At 50.7% G+C, this 24,949-nt stretch overlaps 1 protein-coding gene across 32 annotated transcripts in view; it reads left to right on the forward strand.

Moving 5' to 3' along the window:
* The window catches only part of UBAP2L (ubiquitin associated protein 2 like), a 50,720-nt gene that overhangs the window by 9,488 nt on the left and 16,283 nt on the right, over nt 1-24,949 (forward strand). For 10 of the 32 annotated variants that reach the window (XM_083416472.1, XM_083416467.1, XM_083416487.1 and 7 more), the window contains exons 2-18: nt 308-431; nt 1,743-1,820; nt 2,078-2,188; nt 4,019-4,187; nt 5,032-5,127; nt 6,514-6,559; nt 6,754-6,866; nt 9,083-9,157; nt 11,545-11,597; nt 11,700-11,785; nt 14,454-14,625; nt 14,779-15,025; nt 18,317-18,594; nt 20,290-20,462; nt 21,899-22,088; nt 23,210-23,264; nt 24,008-24,185. In XM_083416472.1, coding sequence (XP_083272598.1) covers nt 348-431; nt 1,743-1,820; nt 2,078-2,188; nt 4,019-4,187; nt 5,032-5,127; nt 6,514-6,559; nt 6,754-6,866; nt 9,083-9,157; nt 11,545-11,597; nt 11,700-11,785; nt 14,454-14,625; nt 14,779-15,025; nt 18,317-18,594; nt 20,290-20,462; nt 21,899-22,088; nt 23,210-23,264; nt 24,008-24,185 — 2,204 coding nt within the window. In that variant the 5' untranslated portion in view covers nt 308-347. Of the gene's footprint in view, nt 1-307; nt 432-1,742; nt 1,821-2,077; nt 2,189-4,018; nt 4,188-5,031; nt 5,128-6,513; nt 6,560-6,753; nt 6,867-9,082; nt 9,158-11,544; nt 11,598-11,699; nt 11,786-14,453; nt 14,626-14,778; nt 15,026-18,316; nt 18,595-20,289; nt 20,463-21,898; nt 22,089-23,209; nt 23,265-24,007; nt 24,189-24,949 lie in introns of all 32 variants that reach the window. The other 22 variants (XM_083416465.1, XM_083416464.1, XM_083416462.1 and 19 more) reach the window with 5 other exon arrangements.

Genomic DNA, 24,949 nt, shown 5'->3' on the forward strand with positions numbered 1-24,949 from the left:
AGGAATACTTGACCCCTTGACTTAAGGCAGGGGTGGCCAACTCCCAAGAGGCTGTGATCTACTCACAGAGTTAAAAACTGGCAGTGATCTGGCAGTTCGGGTCAAAGTTGTTGAGCTTCTTTGGGGGGAGCCAGTGATCTGCCACAGACATCCAGTGATCTACCTGTTGGACATGCCTGACTTAAGGGATCAGGAGTTGGTTCTTCCATGTTAATCACAAAAGGGGATGTGTTGGCAAAATGTGGCTGGGCCATCTGCTTGCTCGTTTCCTTAAAAAAAAACTTTTTTTCTTCTCTCCCCTCCACAGAGTTCTACCTTGTAAATACTGTTATTTGTATATACTGTAAATGATGACATCGGTGGGCACTAACCGAGCCCGGGGAAGCTGGGAGCAGACGCAGAACCAGGCACAGCACAAACAGAGGCCACAGGTGAGGGCGGAGCAGGCCAGGGTGTCCATGGAAACCAGTTGGCTTTGGGAGGGGAGGAGTCCTCTTGGCTCCCTCACCTTTTCCTTTTTTCCGTTGTGACTAAGAGCACGCTGGCCTAACGTCTTTCCCACGAGACAAAAGAAAACTCCTCCGCACCCTTTCGGGCTGCTCTTAGCTTGCATGCTTAGGAGCTGAGGCAAAGTTCTGGCTTTGTGGGCAAACACAGGAAGAATCGGAAGGAGAAGGGAAGACCCGTCTACCTTTTTAAAGGGAAAACAGTGCTCAAACTTTCTTGATACGTGTGGCAGGTGAAAGGACTAATTTCCCGGCCACTGATGCTGAAACCTGTTGGGATATCTGGATAAAACATCTGGTTGCCTGGGCAGTGAAAAGCTCTTGAAACCTCCCCCATTGATAAGCCCAACCAGTTGCCTATCATTCATTTTTATTACAGTTTTCAAACATTTGGGTTTTTTTCAAAGAGGGGAAGAGAGATTGCAAAAGGGGACAATATCTTATCCTTTCTGTTCCAGAACCTCTGGTTTTCCATTAATCTGCATTCCATGGAAGCATGTTGTGCTATTGATATGTATAAGAAATAGAAAATTAATACCAGATTAATGAGAGGTGAACATAGAGGAGTTGAGCTCTTGCGTTGATAACCACAACAAGCCTTCATCCTTGTTTAACAGAGATCAGAACAGACATGATGAGAGAAAATTTAAATACATCTCATCCCTACTTTAGACTGCACTCTGGATCCTCACCCTTAACTGAGGACTAAAACCTCTCAGTCTTGGTCCCAGTGTGTTAGTCCCAGTGTATTTGTACTCAGCTTCTTAGCCAAAAAGCAGAGCAGCTTACACAAACCAGTCCCTGCTCCTTGGGTTTACAATCTCTTAAGACAAGGGTTAGGGAGAGAAGAAGCAAGCTCGGGTGCAAATTCTTAAAGTTACAGTTCTGAATAACGTAGTTATATAGTTGTGTCTCTATGAGAAAATTCCTCCCTATCAGCTCTGAGCAGGTGATGAATATCTAAGCCAGTAGGACAGGGCTTTACGCAGCTCTTCCCTCGTAACTTCATGGTGGGAGCGTTGTTGCTTTGCCCTCCTCCCTCATGATGTCTGTGGCTGCCTGGCCTTGGAAGTACCCAATTCAGATCTGAGGGCAGAGCGAATGGCAGTGTCAAGCTCATTCTTTACTCAGGCAGCTTCCCTGCTCCCGGCCAGACGCCCCACTTACAGGGCTAACTTGTTGTCTTTCTGCCCTGTTTCATTCTAACACTTCCACCTCTGGCCCCTGTCTCCACAGGCCACTGCAGAGCAAATCCGACTTGCACAGATGATATCCGACCACAACGATGCTGACTTTGAGGAGAAAGTGAAACAAGTAAGTTTTTTGGGGTGCTGGAGGACGTGAGCAGAGGGGAAGACTCTTTCTCCAAGGAGAGTGTGCCTTTTAACTCCTTGCCCTGCCAGCTGTCTTTGATGTCTCCTGGGAGAGAGGAACACGATGGACACACTCACGGCTGCTTTGGATAGCTTTAGGGAGGCACTCGGGTTCAGGGGTTTGAAGTCCTGTGACTGGCGACAGGTCCCAGCCGATTCGACGGGTGGCCTTATGCTTTGTTGCTTCTCCCTCGGCAGCTGATCGACATCACGGGCAAGAACCAGGATGAGTGTGTCATCGCCTTGCACGACTGCAATGGGGACGTCAACAGAGCCATCAACGTGCTGTTGGAAGGCAACCCGGACACGGTAAATCTGTGGCTTTGCAGGCTCAGTTAGCAGAGTGGCGTTGCGGGTTGCAAAGGCCTTTTTTATTCTCTCTTGGGCAAAGGGAGTAGCATTGAGGAGGGGAGAAGGGCAGCCCATGTACCGTATTTTTCGCCCCATAGGACGTACCTAGTTTTTTGGGGGGGGAATAAAGGGGAAAAAATTATTCTCCCCCCCCCCCCAGGTGCTCTGCGCTAATCCCGAAGCTTGGGGCATGCGGAGCTCAGAACGCCCCAAGCTTCTGGGTGCTGGCAAGGTCTCCACTAGCTGTGGGAGAGCCGCGCGAAGTCTCCCACGGCTAGCGGAGCGCTGCGCTAATCCCGAAGCTTGGGGCGTGCGGAGCTCAGCGCGCCCCAAGCTTCTGGGTGCCGGCAAGGTCTCCACTAGCCGTGGGAGAGCCGCGCGAAGTCTCCCACGGCTAGCGGAGCGCTGCGCTAATCCCGAAGCTTGGGGCGTGCGGAGCTCAGCACGTAAAAACACACTGAGTCCTGGACTGTCCGCGGGCTGGATTTAGAAGGCGATTGGGCCGGATCCGGCCCCCGGGCCTTAGTTTGCCTACCCATGGCTTAGCCCTTGGAACACTTCCCAGGCCACACCGCTCCCTAGTCCTGCTTGGCATCCCAAGCATTTGTGGGTGGCTGGAATGTGTCCTTGAGCTCTGATAATGCCTCTCATCTGTATGTGTTTGTACTTTTTTGCGCACCCACGTTTGCCTCCCCGCTGGCATGTGGCCCTTGGAAGGTTCCCCAGGCGGAAATGCAGCCCTTGGGAGACATGAGAAGACTGAGGATGACTCACCTGTTCATCGGCCCAGGCCCAGATCTTGTGGTTCTCCTCTCCTGACATCCATGGCCCCCTCTGCATACTGCTTCTAGTTGGCAAAATATTCTGCTCCAGTGTTGATTCCTTCTATGAATTCTCATTTTAGAAATGTGAAAAAACGAAACCTGGTTGATGCAGTTATGCTTTCTGCCCCCCTCCCTCTCAAAAAATGTCCAGAACTGAACTGGAATTTTAACTCTAGTTGATATTTAGCAGGTTTTTCTTTCTTTTTTTCCAATGAAATTTTTATTTTCCAAAATAAAACTTTATAAACTTTTAAAAACAATAACCGGGTACAAGTCTAGTTCTACAATACAATAGTTCTACAATACCATCTTTGCAACTAATCTAAAATGTACAAACTCACCCGGTACACTGTTTTATAAGGGTCAGCACAAGTATATCCACATCTCTCCTGTGCTGTGCTTTTTGAAAAAGAATACCGTATTTTTTGCACCATAGGACGCACCGGACAATAGGACGCACTTTGTTTTAGAGGAGGGAGAACAAGAAAAAAAATTATCCCCCTCTCTGCCCAGCGCCCCTTCAGCGAAGCGGCAGGAGGCGCTGCGCAGAGAGGGGGAGAACTTTCCCCCTCTTGTTTTCCCGCTCTAAAACAAGGTGCCATTTAAGGTGCGTTCAGGCGGCTACCTTGGAAGCCTGGAGAGCAAGAGGGGTCGGAAAGGCGCAGCGGAGAGGCTCCTGCCATAGCTGCGCGTCACCTCTCCAGCCGGGATAGGGTCGCGGGGCTATGGCGTCTTCGCTCCATAGGACGCACACACATTTCCCCTTCATTTTTGAAGGGGAAAAAGTGCGTCCTATAGAGCGAAAAATACAGTATTTTTTGAAAAAGAATATTGGGGCTTTTTAATAAAATGACCGTGACCAACTTCAATGAAACCTGTATAATGTTTCTTGCATGCATCTGTGAAATTGAACGTGTGTTCAATGCATGGAGAGTGGGAATTAATCTTGCCTCTCCCTTCACAGCACTCCTGGGAGATGGTTGGGAAGAAGAAGGGGGTTTCAGGACAGAAAGACAGCGGGCAGACGGAACCCAGCGAAGAAAGCAAAGAGAACCGGGAGAGGGAGCGGGACTTCAGCCGGCGACGAGGTGGATTGCCAAGAAGGGGCCGAGGGACGAGCCGCGGAAGAGAGTGTACGAGTCGCGACTTTGTGCGGGGTAGCTGCCGGTGTGGGGTGGGGCAACGAGACGAGAGGAAAGGTAGCAGATGGTTAAAACCCCACGGCTGGAGATGTGCAGTGTGACACAGTTATGGCTTCCCTGTTGTACCTGGCATTGCTGTGCACGGAGCTGGAAAAATAACAGCCACACTTTAAATTCCTGCTCCACACTTTTTTTAATAGTTAGCCGTGCTTGGGAGTCAATAAAATGTTTCAAATATCCAGGTGTCTTGGGTAATTGGGATCCTTAGGGTTTTTTGTTTTTTAAAATTGAGACCTGTTTTGTACAAATGCCGTTTCACAAGCCAACTGTGAAGATGTGTTTTGCTTGGGTGTTTGTATCTTATTTACAACAACAACAAAAAAAGACCACCCAACCCACTTTACAACATCTGTTTCGCAACCTATGGGTTGTATTTTATTTTCATCGGAAGACCACGTATCTCCATTCCTTTAAAAGCAGATGGTTCATTCTAAAGACCCTCAAGGGAAATTGAGGACGCTGAGTCTGTAAAATTTAGACCCGAGCCTATTGCAGGGCAGGGCTGGAAAAACGGGAACGGTGTGGCGTGGGTTGCTTCTGCTGCAGTAGAGGAAGGGGATCATGTGTGGATTGTCACCGCCCATCTCTCCCCTGGCAAGAGGTTGATCTTCCGAGAGGGTGCACCTGGTGGGCAGGGCAAACCCTTGGCAAAGCCAGCTTCTCTGCAGCTCGCACAAGAATCCTTAATTCATTCAGCACAGCACTCGAGCCTTGCGCCCCCCCCCCCTGCACTCAACACACTGGAAACTTACTAGTGTGGTTTTGTGTCTTCCAGTTCGGGGCCAGGAGAATGGACTGGACAGTGCCAAGACAGCCGGACCCACTGGAAGAGGCACAGAGAGAGGGCGGCGAGGCCGCGGGCGAGGCAGAGGTGAGAGAGGCGGCTCAGCGGCCTGGATAGCTTTTACAAAGAGGACTGGAAATTACCATGGGGGATACTGCTGCCAGTGGCTACTTGGCACGGTGGCTGTTTTTTCCCCTTACTGTCGGAGGCAAGGTTTCTCTTGATAACCAGTTTCTGGGAATCAAGTGTGGAAAGTGAGACTTTCAGGCTTCCCTTACTTAGCTTGTCCGTTTGAGAACAGGATGAATCAGATGCACTTTTTGTAAGACCATAAAAACAGGTGATTGAGTGGTGTATCAAATTACTGTATTTTTTGCTCTATAAGACGCACCAGACCATAAGACGCACCTAGTTTTTGGAGGAGGAAAACAAGAAAAAAAACATTCTGAATCTCAGAAGCCAGAACAGCAAGAGGGATCGCTGCGCAGTGAAAGCAGCAATCCCTCTTGCTGTTCTGGCTTCTGGGATAGCCTGCATTCGCTTCATAAGACGCACACACATTTCCCCTTACTTTTTAGGAGGGAAAAAGTGAGTCTTATAGAGCAAAAAATACGGTAAGTATGGTGTGGAGGAAGTTGATCTAGAGAGGTTTTCCTCTCTTAGCACTGGAATTCAGGCTCATCAAACGAACGTCGCAAGACTCAGGACAGACAAAGAATAAATAAATCCTGATTTAAAGTGCCTTTGAATCCATCCCTCCTGCCGTACGGTGGGCTGCATACCAGTAGACCCTTTCTGGCTCCTTCATAGCTATAAAGGGGGGACAGCGTATGCTACAGCAAGTCTTGGCATCGTTGGCCAACCGAGTCCTGCAGCTGTGATAGTTGACGGGCCGCCTCCGGTGATCAAACAAACAAGGTGTTCGATTCCTAATGCGAGTGCACCTGAAACCAGGCAGGGGAAGTTGAAGTTTCATTCCCACAGAGGGAACCTTCTGGGGGCCACAGTGCCCCTCAACCCTGGCCCTCAGCCATGCCTGCTGCAGATGGTCAGAGTTGGGAGCCCAATAACTGGAGGCTCGCAGGTTCTCCACATCTAGAATATCCCACGTTCTTCCACCTTCATTGTGGATTTGAACTCTGGCACTAGTCCAGCTCTCAGTCTCAATTGGGTACCTACAAGGTGGGTGGTTGTATCAGGCTCATTTGTGTTTTGCTTTAAAGCAAGGCTGGGGGCCCTCTGTCTCTGCCCCCCAAAGTTGTTGGGGGGGGCTGGCTTATATCATCCCCAACCAACATCAGCGATGCATGATGGAAGTTGTAGTCCCATCCTTGGTTCAAAGGAGTGAAATTGGTGGGGGAAACAAGAGATGGGTGAAGATAGAAGACTTTTAAAAATCTGGTTTAGTTTACCTGGAGGTGTATCCTGGGTCCAGTAAGGTTTAAAGCTGCCTGTTTTTTGTTGTTGTTGCAGGTGGATCTGGAAGGCGGGGAGGAAGGTTTTCAGCCCAAGGCATGGGGTAAGCTTTGCAGCCTTTGTCTTAACTCTAATCTTGGGCGGGATGGGAAGAGGAAGGGAGTTTATCTGTGACCAGATGACACTCACCTGTGGCCTGGATAGGGGGAGGGAAGAGACTAAAGGGCCAAAGCAGGACAGACGTGCCCTTGAGATGTACGCTCAAATTCCCCTTTCCTCACCCACCCTGTCTTCCAGAACCTTCAACCCTGCGGACTATGCCGAGCCCACGAGCACGGAAGAAGGCTACGGGAACAGTAACAGCAATACATGGAACAACACCGGGAGCTTTGAGCCGGACGACGGCACGAGTAAGTGACCTGGGCGCATTGTGCTGCCGCAGTTTGGGGCCAGAGTTCAGCTCCTGTCAGTAAAAAGGCCAGCAAGTGGGTCCCCTTCAATACAGCTTGCCTTTCTTCAACATAAAGGGTTGCATTTTATCAAGTCAGCCTGTTGGTCCAGCCATCCCAGTATTGCCTAGGCTGGTTGGCAACAGCACTCTGGGTGTTGCAGGTAGACATCTTCCCCAGAGATCCCTTTATGTCAACACTGCCCAAACCTGTAGTCCAACAACAGCTGGGAACCCAACTCCCATCATCCCTAGCTAGCAGGACCAGTGATCAGGGATGATGGGGGCTGTAGACCAACAACAGCTGGGGACCCAAGTTTGAAAAACACTGTTTTAAATGGAGACTGGGGGTGGGGGGAGAGAACCACCATTCCCAGCACCTGCCCTGCCGCTGAGCGATGACCAGCCATGCCCCTGTGTGATTGAAGTCACCCAATTCTGCCACCTAGAGCCACTTAATCATAGGGACGCGGGTGGCACTGTGGGTTAAACCACAGACCCTAGGACTTGCCGATCAGAAGGTCGGCAGTTCGAATCCCCGCGACGGGGTGAGCTCCCGTTGCTCGGTCCCACTTCTGTCAACCTAGCAGTTCAAAAGCACCTCAAAGTGCAAGTAGATAAATAGGTACTGCTCCGGCGGGAAGGTAAATGGCGTTTCCGTGCGCTGCTCTGGTTCACCAGAAGCGGCTTAGTCATGCTGGCCACATGACCCGGAAGCTGTACGCCGGCTCCCTCGGCCAATAAAGTGAGATGAGTGCTGCAACCCCAGAGTCGTCCGTGACTGGACCTAATGGTCAGGGGTCCCTTTACCTTTACCTTTAGAGCCACTTAATGGCTATCCAGTTGCCCCATTATGCCCTTAAACCCAGCCATTTTACTTGTGCTTGATGCTGTAAAAGGCTGGTTTTATTTCAGTTTAAAACTGCTTTGGGTCGCGGTTACAATCCACGTTAAGCGCTTCTGATCCGTTTTAGTATTTTCGATTGCAAAACCTGTGGGGAAAGTTGCATTGGAGTTTGAGGGTGTCCCTGGCAAGTCCTAGTGCAGGGTTGGAGAGTCTGTGGCACCATGCAAGCCTCTAGACTCCCAGCTCCCATCTTCCCTGAGCTTTAGCCACACTGGCTGGGGCTGGTGGGAGCGGGGATTCGCAGCATCATCTGAGTGCATCCCATCAGCTACCCCTGGTCTTTAGAATGTGGTGGTTAACCTCCACTGGGCAGGGGTGAGTTGGGTCGGCCAGCCTATGATTTTAATGAAGGTTTCCCAAGAAAGGGAAGAAAAATCATCTCCACCCACCACTCCATTGCACACCCTTTTCATCTCTTGCAGCAACAGCATAACCTTCAGGGAACTAAAGTGTTGAATGCAGGAAGCTGCCTTGTAATGGCTTAGACCAGAGCTTCCCAAACTTGGGTCTCCAGCTGTTTTTGGACTCCCATCATCCATAGCTAGCAGGATCAGTGGTCAGGGATGATGGGAATTGTAGCCCCAAAACAGTAGGGAGACCCAAGTTTCGGAAATCCTGGTCCATCTAGCTCAGTACTGTCTACACTGACCGGCAGGCAGCTCCCCAGTGTTTCAGGCAGAGGGGGGCCATTCTGCCTGTCCTACCTGGAAATTCCCTTGGGGATTGAACCTGGGACCTTGCCTCTGAGCTCTGGCCTTCCTCCATAGAAGAAGACAACGATGTCTTTCTGCTTGGACAAAAAGACCATTTGAGGTTTTGGCAGGAAGGTTCCCTTACCTGGAAGTGCAGTAGAAATGTAGAAGCGGGGAGGGAGAGAACTGCAGCGCCTTTAACTTTTCTCTTGGAAGTAGATCCCGCCGTTCTTTGTGTGTCCTGAGCTAAGAAAGGGGGACTGTTAAAAGTCGTCGCTGGAAGGGGACGACCCTTTTCATTGGCCCCCAAGGAGGGTTTACTTGTCCACAGTGTCTACAGAACGCACTCCTCATTTCATACTCCCATGATTAGTTTGTAGTATGAAGTATATTTTTTTAATTTTAACAATATCCACAGGTATGGTGGGCGGCAGAGTAGTCTTGGGGGTGGGGAAGGGGGGGTGGCATCAGCAGCAGCGGCAGAATCGCCTCACTTTTCTCATTAGAATACAAAACCGTTTTCACTGTTTTTACCCCGTTCTTTTTTTCTTTTTCTTTTCTTTTTCTGTTTCTTTTCAGGAGTTGATTACATTAGGGGTGAGGGGTCAAATTATCCCCGAAAATTTGACACTGCTCCTGGTACGAGAAATCCAGGTGCACTAATGGCCCGGGATCTCTTTATTTATAAGTTTGGAATATATCTGTGGATATGTCATTGTCTCGTTCCTCCCACTCCACAACCCCTGCCCTCCTCCATCTCTTTCCATCTCGGTTCGGTTTCATTTAATGAATATGTGTACGTTCCTGCCTGTGCTTTTACTAACACTGACACCTCACCCCACCCCGCCTTCCCCACACCTCTGTGTTCTTAAGGGGAGGCGGGGTTTGGGCTCCCATGTGTTGTGTTTTTCCGTGTTTGGGGGGGGCGGGTGGGGAGATGAGTTTGCTTTCCTGCCTGTTTTGATTGCACCCTCCGCCGGCTGTGGCTGCCCCTGTTGTGGTTCCCCTCTCCTGGCACTTTAAAGCTCTTGCATCTTGATTCGAAGGCCAAGTATCCTTGGGACATAAGCTCAGAATGGCCTTGTCAGTTCAGACCAAGGAGTCCATCTATATTTCTGGGTTGGGGGGGGGGGAACCAGCTAGGTGCCTCTGTTGAGCTCTCACAAGTGGGACTGAAGGTGACAGTCCCCCAGTATCTGGCATCCACCAATACACTGCCTCTAAACACAGAGGCTCCATCTGATTGGCCTTCTGAGGAGCCAGTGATGAGGCAATTTCTGCTGCAACGCCTTCCTCAAGATCTACAGATGGTTCGTTTGCAGTTCCAACTAGTGGGTAGTTAACACTGGTGGGTTCTTACAATCTCCTGGTGGGTCGCTGGCCAGTTGCTGGCAGGCGGCTGAGATTTCTTTCAGAGAAAGTTGGGCAAGGCCTTGGTCTGATCCTGTGAGGCCATTTCTTATGTCCTTAAGCAAGAGCGCAGACTTGGGATCACTGAAGACAGGTTAGTTGCGCCTTGACCATGAAGAGATCCTGAGTTAATCCCCTTCTGCAGCTTCTAAAAAACTCACTGATAGCCTGAACTACGGAGGGGAGGCAGTCCTGCTACACAAGTCGGGTTTGCTAGCCATCCAGGGACCAAGTGTGTGCAGACTTCTGCAGATTTGGCGAATGCTGACAGGGTGTTGAATCTAGTGAAAGTCGAGTAAAACCGCTTGGCTTGCCCAGCAGAATTTCTCCTGGCACGCCACCTTGTTCTACTTTTGGGGGGGGGGCTGGAAGAAACCCCAGAGCAGATTGGGGAGGTGGGGGACGTGCGAGGCGGGACTCCCAGCTTGCATCATCTCTGGCCCTTGGCCGTGCTGGCTGGAGCTGATGGGAGTTGGGGCCCCCCGGGGGTTACGCACCTGGATTAGACTGAGAGAGAGAAAGTGTGGGACTGCTGCAAGGTCTCTCGACGAGCTTCATGCCTGAGAAACGTGGCTGGGGGGGTGGGTGTGCTTCAAGTCTCCCTGGTCCAACTCCCAGCTGTAGTGCCTTGCAGAGTTTTCTTTTTCCCCCAGTTTCAAGTCTTCATATCTTTTCCCTTGCACTTTTGGCTAATGGCGCTATGTGGGTTTTTTAAAAAGCAAAGCACACCTTCAGGAGCCAGCAGAGTGCATGCATGTTTTTAAATGCCCATAGTCAATAAATGAAGATTTCAAGGAACAGGGAAGTGACCTGAACAGCAGCAGGGGGGGCAGGGGGCTTTTTTACTTACTAAAAGTAACCTTAAAACATGGGAAAGAAATGTATCTTGGCTTGATTCAGCTTTTTCTTAACCATTTACCCAACCTGCCTCTTTGAGAAAAGACCTGTCTTCGCTTTCATAGGGCTGAAAGCAAATTTTTGCAGGGGGAGACACCTGAGCGAGTCTCTTGCAGGACGCACGAACATCGTGTAGTTTTGAGTTATTTATACACTGCTTAGAGACTGTTGTAATTAAGCAGTTTATAAATTGTCTGGATAAATAAATCTGTGCGAACACACACGCATGCACGAACAAAACCTTCCCTTGACTTGTCCATTTTGCACGGATCCTAATCCGGTGGCGGCGATCTTCTGGGAAAATTGGGCTTTTGCAGGACTTTGGGGAGGGGCAGTGGCAGGAGGAGGAATGGGCAGGGCGGAGAGATGCCACGTTTGATTGCAAGAGAGCAGTGGAACTGGGCAGGGGGCATGTAGAATATCAGCAGGGCTGTCCATCACCGTTTGTTCCTAAGGGAAGTGAGTTTCAGGACAGGGTCAAGGAAGAGATCTCTTTCCCCCACAGTGATTCCAGGGTCCAGCCTCTTTGCTTTGGGGTTCAGTGGGTGGGGGAGCTTGCGTGGTGTGCCCATATTTTCTCCCCCCTCCCCCCACCCCAAGCTTGTGTCTGTCTGGGCGAGGGGCACCAACCCGCTTAGCTGCTTGCAATGCTTCTTGAAAAATCACCCCCTTTTCCCGGGAAGCACCCAGGATCCGCTTGTGCCAAACCCCCTCTCTGTTTTGTTCTTTGCCAGGTGCGTGGAGGACGGCGACGGAGGAATGGGGGACCGAGGACTGGAATGAAGATGTAGGTACACCCCAGCTCTTGCGTGGCTTCCCTTTCTGTGTGCGCTTTGCCTTCTCTGGCTTGGGATCACCCTAACTTCCTACCTCTCCTTTCCTTCCCCAGCTTTCAGAGACCAAGATTTTCACTGCCTCCAACGTCTCCTCTGTGCCTCTGCCTGCGGAAAATGTGACCATCACGGCTGGACAAAGGTGGCCCATTTGCGCCTCCCACAGTAGCTGGGCTTCAGTTTAGAAATGAGTTTCTTTTTGGCAGCGGAGCTGGGGGGGAGACCATTGCCCTATCCAGGACGTGGCGGACAGGCCTGTAGTCCTCCAGACGTTGCTGGACTCTCCAACTCAGCCCTGGCCGTACAGTGGCACCTCGGGTTAAGGACTTAATTCGTTCCAGAGGTCCGTACTTAACCTGTTCTTAACCTGAAGCACCACTTTAGCTAATGGGGCCTCTTGCTGCTGCCGTGCCGCCAGAGCACAATTTCTGTTCTCATCCTAAAGCAAAGTTCTTAACCCGAGGTACTATTTCTGGGTTAGTGGAGTCTCTAACCTGAAGCGTATGTAACCCGAGGTACCGCTGTATGACCAGAGGTCAGGCAGGGCTGTGTCAGGCCACCCTGGGAAGAATTCAGAGGCGTGCTATTACAATCCTTCCATCAACGGAAGCAGTTCTGCTTGCCAGATAGAACAATCTTGCTGCTTCTCTCGCCGCCCCATGTACTGGTTTGGGTTTTCTTGCTCCCGTCCCCCAAGCTGACTCCTACCAATTGTTGCTCTGGCTCCTACCAATGCAGTTCTTGAGTCCTCTCCATCTGGCCCTTGGGACTCTTCCACCCCCCCAGATTGCACAACATCCAGAGGCACATTCCTCACCAACAGTCCTCCTTTGCGCTCTTCTTGGGAGTTTTTTGTCCGGCTGGAATGTGTCCTTGAGCTCTGATAAAGCTTCTTTTGCTTCCCAGGATGGAGGATAGAAAGAGAGGGGGGCACGTGTAAAAACTAGGCTGCTGCACAGAGGGAAAATTCACATTCCTTGCTCTGTCCACATTTGCCTCTGTGGCCCCCAGAAGGGGCTTCCCTCTGCCTGAAAAAGCAAAAAAACCCCAAACCCAACACAAAACCCACAACTTTCTCCCTGAGGTGTAAGGTCTTTTGTGCCCTGGTTTCTGTGTGCGTTTGCTTCCCAAGACCAGAAACTGAACACGAGCAATTTCACCGTGGATGCCAGATCAGAGACTAAAGTAGCCTCCGCCAATGGCTGGGTTAACACGGGCTGCTGGGAAATGTAGTCCAAAACATCTGGAGAGTGTCATGTTGGCACAGGCAGCATCAGAGGCATTCAGCCACCTCAGCAGCCTGCTGGTATGCCCAAGATCCTCTGCCAACCCTGCCTGATTCTACACTGGACGGTAATTCTGTGCACAAGCAGATCACATAGAATTGTAGAGTTGGGAGTTGTAGATCATACGTGACAGGTGGCCATCCAACCTCTGCTAAAAACCTCCAAGGAAGGAGACTCCGCCACCTCCCGAGAGAGAGAGAGCCCATTCCACTGTCGATCAGTTCTTACCGTCGGAAAATTCTTCCTGATGTTTAGTTGGAATCTCCTTTCTTGCAACTTGAATCCATTGCTTCAGGTCATACCCTCCGGAGCAGGAGAAAACAAGGTTGCTCCATCCTGCATGTGACAGCCCTTGAGATTTTTAAAGAGATAGCTATCGTATCTCCTCCCAGTCTCCTCTTTTCCAGGCATACCTAGTTCCTTCAACTGTTCCTCATAAGGCTTGGTTTCCAGGCCCTTCGTCATCTCGATTGCCCCCCTCTGTGCACGTTCCGGCATGTCCGCATCCTTCTTAAACTTTGGTGCCCATAACTGAACACAGAACCCCAGGTGTGGTCTGACCAGGGCAGAATAGAGCAGTGCTACTACCCTCCTGGATTTGCACACTATACAGTCATACCTCGTGTTGCGTCCGCTTCATCTTACGTTCTTTCAGGTTACGTCCCGTGGTGACCCGGAAGTACCTGAAAGGGTTACTTCCGGGTTTTGCCACTTGCGTAGATGCGCAAAATGACATCATACGCAGAAGCGGCGAGTCGCAATCTGCGCATGCACAGACGCACTGCTGCGGGTTGTGTTCTTTTCATGTTGCGAATGGGCCTCCGGAACGGATCCCATTCGCAAACAGAGGTACCACTGTACTTTTGTTGATGCACTCCAGAATAGCATTGGCTTATTTTGCTGCTGTTAACTCATGCTCAGTTTGTGGTCTACTAAGATCCCTAGACCCTTTTCACATGTACAGTGGTGCCCCGCAAGACGAATGCCTCGCAAGACGGAAAACCCGCTAGACGAAAGGGTTTTCCGTTTTGGAGGTGCTTCGCAGGACGAATTTGCTATGGGCTTGCTTCGCAAGACGAAAATGTCTTGCAATTCCTGGGGGTTTTTTTTTGCTCCCGACCCCCTTTTTCTAAGGCACTAAGCTGCTAATAGCCTTTTAGCAGCTAATCCGCTAATCCCTTAAGCCTCTAATAGCCGCTAAACCGCTAATAGCGCTAATCCGCTAATGGGCTTGCTTCGCAAGACGAAAAAACAGCTAGACGAAGAGACTCACGGAATGGATTCTTTTTGTCTTGCGAGGCACCACTGTACTAGTGGAAACCCAGGTGTGTCCCCCATCTTAACATTTATGCAGCTGGTTCCTCCTGCCCCAAGTGCAGAACCTGACATTTGATCCTATTGAAATTCACTTTGTTAGCTTTAGCCCTGGCAGGGGGCATCCCTTTTGGTGCAGGAACAGTGGTGGGCTGGCCAGGCCGCTCACCCAACCCCTCGCTCACGGTGACGCTTCTGCCTCCTTCCTAGAATCGACCTTGCTGTGCTGCTAGGAAAGACCCCTTCTTCTCTGGAGAACGAGTCGCCCAACCTGGATTCCTCGCAGGCACCTGCCCTCAGCCAGCCGCTGGTGTTCAGCAATTCCAAGCAGGCTCCTATAGCCCAGCCCAGTTCGGGGAACACCTTCCCGCACCACGGCATGGTAAGGAAAAGGACAAGCCTCTGAACCTTGCGGTCGTGTTGTATTTAGAAGAGTTCAGTCTCTTGGTTCCCTATCTGGGGCCGCTGTGTTGTTTTGCCCAGCCAAAGCCGCCACGCGCCTGCTTCAGCCGGCCTTCCCTTCCTGCCGTTTCAGGTCGGCATGCTGGGGAAGGGCTTCAGCGACGTCGGCGAGGCCAAAAGCGGCGGCGGAGGCACCGCAGTCTCCGCCTCCGCTGCTGCTGCCACCACCACCACCGGCTCGCAGTTCCTGGAGCAGTTCAAGACGGCCCAGGCGTTGGCTCAGCTGGCAGCTCAGCATCCTCAGCCATCCGGGAGCAGCAGCGCGGCCACGTCCTGGGACAGCGGCACCACCAGCCACTCCTCGTCTCTCGTGCAGTACGGTAAGGGGGAAGGGGGCAGCTGGAGGGGTCTTGTGAATGGGGAGAGTGTTGGCAGTGGCGTAGCATGGGTTGTCAGCACCTGGGGCAAGACAAGTAATTTGCGCCCCCTAACCCGGGGCAAGGCACTGTCCCTCCCCCAGATAGTCCCTCGCTCTCTCTCCGCACCGCACGCCTGGCACCCTCCCCTCCACAGTGGGCGGCGACCCGGCGGCTCGGATCGGATTCGCACAGCCAGCACTGCGGTGAGAGAGAGTGAGTGAGCCAGGTAGGGGCAGAGAGCTGTGAGTGCGAGCGCGCCCCCCCCCCCCCCAGATGTTGTGCCCGGTGCGGCTGGCCCCCCCTGCACCCCCCACGCTATGCCACTGAGTGTTGGAATGCACAATTCATTGTTACAGCCCTAGCAGGGCTACACCCAATGCCCCCAAATCCTGAATCTGCTTGAGGATCTTTGGTTGAGTTAATAACTGCTTCTTAGTACAGTGCCAACGTGGTGTAGTGGTTAAGAGCGGTAGTCTCGTAATCTGGGGAACCGGGTTTGCTTCCCCGCTCCTCCACCTGCAGCTGCTGGGTGACCTTGGGCCAGTCACACTTCTCTGAAGTCTCTCAGCCCCACTCACCTCACAGAGTGTTTGTTGTGGGGGAGGAAGGGAAAGGAGAATCTTAGCCGCTTTGAGACTCCTTCAGGTAGTGATAAAGCGGGATATCAAATCCAAACTCCTCCTCCTCCTCCTCCTCTTCTTCTTCTTCTTCTTCTTCAGTGGTACCTTGGTTCTTGAACAGCTTAGTTGTCGAACAAATCAGGTCCCGAACACCGCAAACCCGGAAGTAAGTGTTCCGGTTTGCGGACGTTTTTCAGAAGCCGAATGTCTGACGCAGCTTCCGTTTGAGTGCAGGAAGCTCCTGCAGCCCATCGGAAGCCGCACCTTGGTTTTTGAACGGTTTTGGGAGTCGAACAGACTCCCAGAATGGATTACGTTCAAGGTACCACTGTATACCTACCTCCATATCTGGCCACTCCAGCAGCCAGAATTAAATCTGTAAAGAACACTTATTTATTCCGCATTTATATCCCACCTTTCTTTTACCTCTAAGGAGCTGCACTCTGTCTCTCCCCCCCCCCCCCCCAATTTAATCCCCGCAACAACTCTCTGAGGTTGGTGAGGCCGAGAGGCAGTGACTGGCCCAAGGCCCCCGCCAGTAAGTTTAATGGTTGAGCAGGGATTTGAACCCTGGTCTTTCCCAGGTCCTAGTCTGGCACTCTTAACCACTAAAACACTCTGGCCCTGCACCTCTGGTGGTACGGTTTGTCAGCGCCTTTAAACTGACCTTAGATGCCATGGTGAAAAGAAAAAAAAAGATTAAAAATATATTTTTAAAGAATTATGAGTGCTAACTTTTTTGTCCTAAGCAATAATTGATTCATTTTAAGTAATTTGAAGCACATTAGCCTTACTACTTATCATTAAACTGAATTCGTTCCTCTACCAGATACACTGAGTTTAATGACACTTTTTTCTGTGTCAACGAGTATTTCTCAAATATGAATATTTTTGCAGAAACTGATTTCAACGGTCTCCCAGACCAGAAAGCCATTCCATTTTTCATTTGGTATTTGCACATCTAGGTCCCATTGCCCACGGCATTTTTGTGTACAATGTAGTGTAGTGGTTAAGAGTGGTAGCCTCGTAATCTGGTGAACCGGGTTCGCTTCCCAGCTCCTCCACCTGCAGCTGCTGGGTGACCTTGGGCCAGTCACACTTCTCTGAAGTCTCTCAGCCCCACTCACCTCACAGAGTGTTTGTTGTGGGGGAGGAAGGGAAAGGAGAATGTTAGCCGCTTTGAGACTCCTGAAGGGGAGTGAAAGGCGGGATATCAAATCCAAACTCTTCTTCTTCTTCTTACAATAGATTGCCATATTCTAGTGTAAGTTGAGGAAGCTCTATGACAAAACAATTGAAATGTCCCCTGCGCTAGCACTACTTGGGCTTAGGATCCCATCTGCTCATGATTATCCTAAAGAATAACCTCTTAGCTTTTCTGTTGACTGCAGCCCATATGGAGATAGCCAGGTATTGGAAAACCAGTGTTGGGTTGAACATTGATTCTTGGTTTGACAGAGTCAGCATTGGCTGAGAAACTAACATGCCTGGTGAGATCGACAAAGGGCACACACAATCCACTTTCCTTTTATAACAGATGGCAAATGTTTATTGAATACATAAATTGTTCAGACTGTTGCAGGAATCTACCTAGCACTCATGGGGAAAATGCAGTGTGATCTCTTAGACTATCAAATGAAACTTTATACCTGGCATGAATTTCATCAGGACAAATTATTTGTTGTTTACTATCGTAACAATTGTTTTCTCAAAATTTAGCTTCTGTACCTTGAAAATAAAAACATTGTGAAAAATTGAGTATTTGCACACTTCCCTACAAACCTAGGATTGCAGCCAACTAAAATCATACGCAGAAGAGGCCAATAGCACACCAATATCTCCATTATTATGCAGTGGGTCTGCTTTGAGTAGGATTAGTGTTGCATACAACAAACAGCCCATAGACATTTTTTCGTTTAGCAATAGATTCTGCAACATTATTTCGGGTATCTGTACAATTACATAATAGTTCAGAATTTCTAATGGGTGTATGTAAACATTAAAAAGAAAAACCATACCAAGTATAAGATCATTTAAAATTCACCATAAAAACTACCTCGAAATGCCTGCTAAAGTATGCTATGAAATTAGGTGTTTTTTTAAAAAAAGGCCATTTTTTGAATAAAAACAAGTATTTCTGGTAAAAGTAATACCCTAAATCAACATGGGTTTAGTGGTCAGATTTGTACTACTGACGGAGAGCTTTATTTTCTCGCTGATTTTTAAATCCTGATTTAAATCTGCACATTCCTCCTGCCTTAGTGTGAGCTGCATACCAGTAGACCCTTTCTGGCTCCCCCATAGCTATAAAGGGGGGACAGCGTATGCTATAGCAAATCTTGGCATCATAAGCAAATTCAGTCCTGCATCTGTGGTAGCTGACTGACTGCCTGTGGTGATCAAACAAGCAAGGTTTTTATTCCAAATCCTGCTGTGTCTAAAACCAGGGTTGGGGGAACTTTTCAGCCTGGGGGCTGCATGCGGGGGGCCACATGCTAATAACAGGTGCCACCAGAGCTTCATATGGGTGTGGCAAAGGTCACAGGTTAATGCACAGGTGCTTTGTAAGGAGGAGGAACTAGGAGTTGCCTGTCCTGGGCTTGACCACCCTCCTTCCGTCCCCGGCACGCAGATTTGAAGAACCCGTCGGAATCCGCTGTGCACAGCCCGTTTGCCAAGCGCCAGGCCTTCCCGCCCACCTCCGCCATGATGGAAGTGTTCTTGCAGGACAAGCAGCCTGTGGTGACAGCGTCCGTCACGGCCCCGCCGCCTCCGTCGTCCCCCCTGGCCAGCAAAACCAACCCTGTCCCCCAGATGTCTCCGGGCTCCTCGGACAACCAGTCCTCCAGCCCCCAGCCAGCCCAGCAGAAGATGAAGCAGCAGAAGAAGAAAGCATCCTTGACATCAAAGGTACACAGGAATTTCCCATCCTGCACGGCGCGGGGCTTAGGCTTGAGGCAGCCCCCCAAAGGGCCCAATGAACTTGGCAGGTGAGCGGGAAGGGGCCCGTAGCTCAGGAGTGGAGCGTCACAAGCTATTCTAATGAGCTGGGTGGACCCAGTGGTCTGAATCTGTAGATGGCCTCATCCCAGTGTACCTGAAGGAGTGTCTCCACCCCATATCATTCTGCCCAGACACAGGTCCAGTGCCGAGGGCCTTTTGCTGGTTCCCTCCCTGCGAGAAGTGAGGGGACTAGGAACCAGGCAGAGTGCCTTCTCGGTAGTGTCTCCCCCCCCCCATGGAACCTCCTCCCATCAGATGTCAAGGAGATAAGCAACTATCTGACTTTTAGAAGACATCTGAAGGCAGCCCTGATTAGTTTTTAATGTTTGATGTTTCATCGTGTTTTTAATACAGTGGTGCCTCGCAAGACGAAAAGAATCCGTTCCGCGAGTCTCTTCATCTAGCGGTTTTTTCGTCTTGCGAAAAAACCGCTAGATGAAGAGACTCGCGGAACGGATTCTTTTCGTCTTGCGAGGCACCACTGTATTAGTGCTATTAGCAGTGGATTAGCGCTATTAGCAGTTTAGCGGCTATTAGCGGCTATTAAAGGCTTAAGGGATTAGCGGATTAGCTGCTAAAAGGCTATTAGCAGCTTAGTGCCTTAGAAAAGGGGGGTGGGGAGCGAAAAAAAATTGCAAGAATCGCAAGACATTTTCGTCTTGTGGAGCAAGCCCATAGAGAAATTCGTCCTGTGAAGCGCATTGAAAAACAGAAAACCCTTTCGTCTAGCGGGTTTTCCGTCTTGCGAGGTATTCGTCTTGCGGGGCACCACTGTATTCTGTTGGGAGCCACCCAGAGTGGCTGGGGAAACCCAGCCAGATGGGCGGGGTATAAATAAATGATGATGATGATAATGACTCAAAGATATTGTACTGGGGAAGGGTGGAATCTCAGTTGTAGAGCAGCTGCTTTGTGTGCACAAGGTCTCTGATTCAACCCCCAGCAGCTGCATGAGACTCTTAAGTTTCTTAATCTCCCTACATTGCAGGGGGTTGGGGTCCCTTCTAGCTCCTTGATTCTCTTGTTCAAGACCTCGCGTCTTACGGGGGTGGGGGAAATGCACCATCTGCCATCTTAGAAAGGAATGAGAAAAATGGGCAGTGGTGAAAATCATTAGATTATTTGTTATTTCATTGATTAAATTTGTATACCACCCTATCCCCGTATATCTCACAGCGGCTCAATATGATTAGATTAGGAGGATGCAATTGAATCAAAACCCTAATATATCCATGGGAAAACGGGGTGTGTGTGTGTGTGTGTGTTTCTTGATATACTGTACTACTAAGTAGAACTCTGATAATACAGCCGTTGTTGCTTTTAGTTCTTTGTACACCCTGTTACTTTTAAAACTAGTGTTTTGTAGTTGCAGCTTGGAAGCGTGGCACACTTTTAGCAATTAAATGATGATGGTGATAATTTTAAAAATGCAACAACCCTGAGCCTCTAAAGGCGACGTTGAAACCCAGGCACACCCTCTGCCACAGAAGGAAGTGGAAAGCCTTGGCAGCCTCCGCTCTTCAGGGTTTGCCAGTTTGAGAGCGGGAACGCCACTTTCAGGTTGCATGTCGGCAGCTCATCAGGCCACCTCTCCTCCCTCAGATTCCCGCTCTGGCAGTGGAGATGCCCGGCTCTGCGGATATCTCGGGGCTCAACTTGCAGTTCGGGGCGTTGCAGTTCGGTTCGGAGCCTGTCCTCTCGGAGTACGAGCCTGCCCCCGCGACAAGCGCCTCCGTCAGCCAGCCTCCGAGCAGCCTGTACACGAGTACTGCAAGGTGAGATGAGCCTGTTGACATTGTATTTGGGGGAAGGGTCTTAGCTTAAGTGGGAGACAGCTTGGCAAGCAGAAGGTCCCAGGCACAAACCTCAGTGGTGTCTCTATGTTGGGCTGCAAAAAGACCCCTTTAGTGGGGTAAGAGAGATGAAAATAGTGCCAGTAAAGTTCACATCTGGCAACCAATGAGGCCCTTTGGTTTCAGATAGTACATGGGTAAAGTCCAATCGCGGACAACTCTGGGGTTGCACGCTCATCTTGCTCTGTAGGCCAGTGGAGCTGGTGTTTGTCTGTGGACAGCTTCCGGGTCATGTGGCCAGCATGACTAAGCCATTTCTGGCGAACCAGAGCAGCGCACAGAAACTCTGTTTACCTTCCTGCCGGAGTGGTACCTATTTGTCTACTTGCACTTTGACGTGCTTTTGAACTGCTTAGGTGGGCAGGAGCAGGGACCGAGCAACGGGAGCTCACCCCGTCACAGGGATTCAAACCGCCGACCTTCTGATCGGCAAGCCCTAGGCTCAGTAGTTTAGACCAGTGCTCCCCAACCTTGGGCCTCCAGCTGTTTTTGGACTACAACTCCCATCATCCCTCGCTGGCAAGACCAGTGGTCGAGGATGATGGGAATTGTAGTCCAAAAACAGCTGGAGGCCCAAGGTTGGGGAACACTGGTTTAGACCACAGCGCCACCCGCGTCCCTAGTACATGGGTAGATAAATCTAAAAAACCCAGGACACAAATTTTCATGGCCCTCTAGCATCTATGGTGGCTCTTTTTCCAGGAGCGATGTGTTTAGTGTTAACTCTGGAAGTGTGGACTCAATTCTGACCAAACTAAGCCTCCTTGTGTATGTTTTGCTCTGGTACAGGGGTCAGCAACCTTTTTCGACAGGGGGCCAGTCCACTGTCCCTCAGACCTTGTGGGTGGCCAGACTATATTTTGAAGGGGGGGGAATCCCCCCACCGACTCCCCCCTCCCTTCTCCACAGCACCAGACGAGCCCCAGTGGCTACTTACCTGTGCCTTGCGAGCGGCAGGGCCGGAGGGACGATGAGCAGCGCGAAAGGGCTGGCTCTGGAGAGGGGCTGCTTAAAATGGCACTCAGCCAACAGCTCAACAAAGCCCAGCCCTCTTCCTCCTCTAGGCAGGGCGGGAAGAAGCCAGGAGGAGGGAGGGAGGAGTCGCCGCGGCGGTTGTGTGTGGGAGGGGAATGGCGCAGCCTGAACGATCAGAATCCCCACACCGATCCATGCGGCGGCTCCCAGACCGTCCGCAGGCTGGATCAAGAAGGTAATAGGGCCGGATCCGGGCCCTGGGTCTTGTTTGCCGACCCATGCTCTAGGAGGCTTAGTTGGTGGAAGCCGCCTCTTGCAAGCCACTGGCAGGAGCCCATTGGCAGTTTGCGTGCTGACATCTCCTGACCCTTCTTCACCCGCAGCGAGTCTCTGTCCACGATTTCGTCCAATAAGAGCCAGGAGCCGGGTTACCAGAGCGGCACCATGCCTACAGCAACATATACCTCCCAGAACAGCGCTCAGGGACCACTGTACGAGCAGAGATCCACTCAGACCCGGCGGTACCCAAACTCCATTTCCTCCTCGCCCCAAAAAGACTTGACCCAGGCCAAGGTAAGCTTTGTCCCCGAGTGCTTAGTGTTGAGCGGGTGTGGATCTCATGCCCCGTTCCTTCTTGCCGGTCGCCTCTGCGTTTCTCAGAGAACGGGATTGACTGACTTGTGTGTTGCATTAGAAGACCGTGTGGTCTGTTAAGATGGGGCCTTATTAACAACACAACAGCGATGATGATCAACATGGCAGCCTGTGGAAAACTCTGTCACCAGAGGTGGTCTCTTTTGGATTAGGATAAAACGTGAAAATCTCCCCTTTTCTGTCTTCTCAGAGGCATCTGGCTAATGGCAAGAGGATGCTGGACTAGAAGGGGTTAAATCCATCAGGGCTCTTCTTCAAGGGAAGAAGACGTTGCTGGGGCTACAACTCCCATCAGGATTGACAGTCAAGGATGATGGGACTTGTAGTCCAAGCAACATCTGGATGGCTGCAGCTTCCCCACCCCTGGCCTAGAAAGAATATGGGGAATAGTGGATGCCTTTGGGTCTCACATTCAAAGCATCAAGTACAGTGGTGCCTCGCAAGATGAAAAGAATCCGTTCCGAGAGTCTCTTCCTCTTGCGGTTTTTTTCGTCTTGCGAAGCAAACCCATTAGCGCTATTAGCGGTTTAGCGGCTATTAGCGGCTATTAAGGGATTAGCGGCTATTAAGGGATTAGCGGATTAGCTGCTAAAAGGTATTAGCGCCTTAGTGGATCAGCTGATAAGTGGCTTAGCATCAGCTGTTAAGCGGCTTAGTGAACAGCTGTTAAGCGGCTTAGGGGCTGGGGGAAAGGAAAAAACCCCGCAGAACTCGCAAGACATTTTCGTCTTGCGAAGCAAGCCCATAGCAAATTCGTTTTGCGAAGCACCTCCAAAACGGAAAACCCTTTCGTCTAGCCGGTTTTCCGTCTTGCGAGGCGTTCGTCTTGCGGGGCACCACTGTAATTCATAGCTTGACCGTTGTCTATGATGAGCATCGCTACTAGAAACATTTAACGGATCCTAGTCTTTTAGAATAGGGAGGTGTTTGAGAGCAGGGTACTTGTCTGGGGTTGGGGCGATGCTTGATCTGTGCACCGAACGTGTGTTTCTGTATCAACAGCAGCTGACTTCTCTTTCCCTCCCTCTTTCTCTTCTCAGAACGGCTTCAGCTCGGTGCCGCCCACGCAGCTGCAGACCACGCAGACAGCCGAAGGTCAGTGCCTCCCCAGCATGCCTGCGGTTGGGGGGGGGGAGAAACGAGCTGAGCTCGCAAAGAATTTGTGCAGCAAGCAGGGTTGGCGAACCTGCGGCACGCTCTGCTCCTGCTTGCAGGCGCCCCCTAGCAGACATCTGGTTGGCGCCTTTGAGAACGGGGCGCTGGGCTGGACCTGACGTGTATTGTATTATCTTGAAAAAAAGCACGCCAAGAACTCTGGCCAATATAAGTTTCAGTAGTGGGGGTAGTCCCTACTCGCAAATCAACAATTGTAACAAAAACTAATCCATTCCCAAGTATGTATTCTGATAAGGATTACAAACTCAAACTCATAAGGATATGTATAACACAATAATTCGTTACAGAATTAGAGATCAGAGTTTATGAGTAGAGATATGTTCATGTTAGTTCATAGTCAGATTCGAGCTGAAGGTCTTAGTTTCAATCACTGAGCAGAAGTCAGTTATGGATCAGAAACCAGGACAGGGCCCTGTTTCGATGTATTCACCTTCATCAGCTGGAAGTATCATGCATTACATGAAAATCCATTAAAATTCTAAATTATCTTGAATTAGAAAACAGTCATTGTGTATTGTATCTTGGTTTTTTGCCCTTTTAATGTTGCTTTCTATGCTGCTTCAAATTTTGCAAGGGGAAGTGCGGGAAGAAATCTTGCTTGGGCGATCTGCCCCTTAACTCTGCCTTCCTCTCGTTATTTCAAACCTGCCCCCCTCCTCTAGGTTCTGCAGGCCCCGCTGTGAAATCGGACTCCCCCTCCGCCCCCAGCATCACCACCCCTCTCAACGACACTGTGTCCGCAGCATCCTTGCTCACCACGGCCACCCAGCACTCTTCGGTGCTCAGTAGCCTGAACCACACGGAGGAGCTCCCCAGCACGGCCACCACGCAACACAGCAGGTAGCAGCAGGGGGGCCTCAGAACTGACCCCAATCCCGCCCCCAATAGTGTGCTTTCCTTTGAAGTTGAGTCACCTGGTGCCATGGCAGATGTCGGGGTAGGGGGTGAGGAGATGAATGTCTTCTGTTCCCCACCCCTGGAATTGGGCCCAACGGCTGGACTCTGCCTAAGGCAGCTTTCTCAAGCTCAGTCATGAGGGCTAAAGGTAAAGGTACCCCTGCCCGTACGGGCCAGTCTTGACAGACTCTAGGGTTGTGCGTCCATCTCACTCAAAGAGGCCAAGGGCCAGCGCTGTCCGAAGACACTTCCGGGTCACGTGGCCAGCGTGACATCGCTGCTCTGGCGAGCCAGAGCCGCACACGGAAACGCCGTTTACCTTCCCGCTAGTAAGCGGTCCCTATTTATCTACTTGCCCCCAGGGGTGCTTTCGAACTGCTAGGTTGGCAGGCGCTGGGACCAAACAGCGGGAGCGCACCCCGCCGCGGGGATTCGAACCGCCGACCTTTCGATCGGCAAGCCCTAGGCACTGAGGCTTTAACCCACAGCGCCACCCGCATCCCCCTATCATGAGAGCTAGCAACCTCCTTTTACAGTAAAGTCGAGGATCTGTATTTTGCGCCTAAGAAAACAACCACTGCATTGCCTGTCGTGTATTCAGTTTTATTCCATTTTTCTGTCGATTTGATTTAAAAACAAATTGTTTTTAAAGCAACTACGGAAATGAAATGAACTGCCCCCAGATCTTTGGATGAAGGGCCGCGTAT

Source organism: Podarcis tiliguerta, assembly GCF_965153285.1.
Source record: "Podarcis tiliguerta genome assembly, chromosome: 16".
In the NCBI taxonomy this organism is placed as follows: Eukaryota; Metazoa; Chordata; class Lepidosauria; order Squamata; family Lacertidae; genus Podarcis; species Podarcis tiliguerta.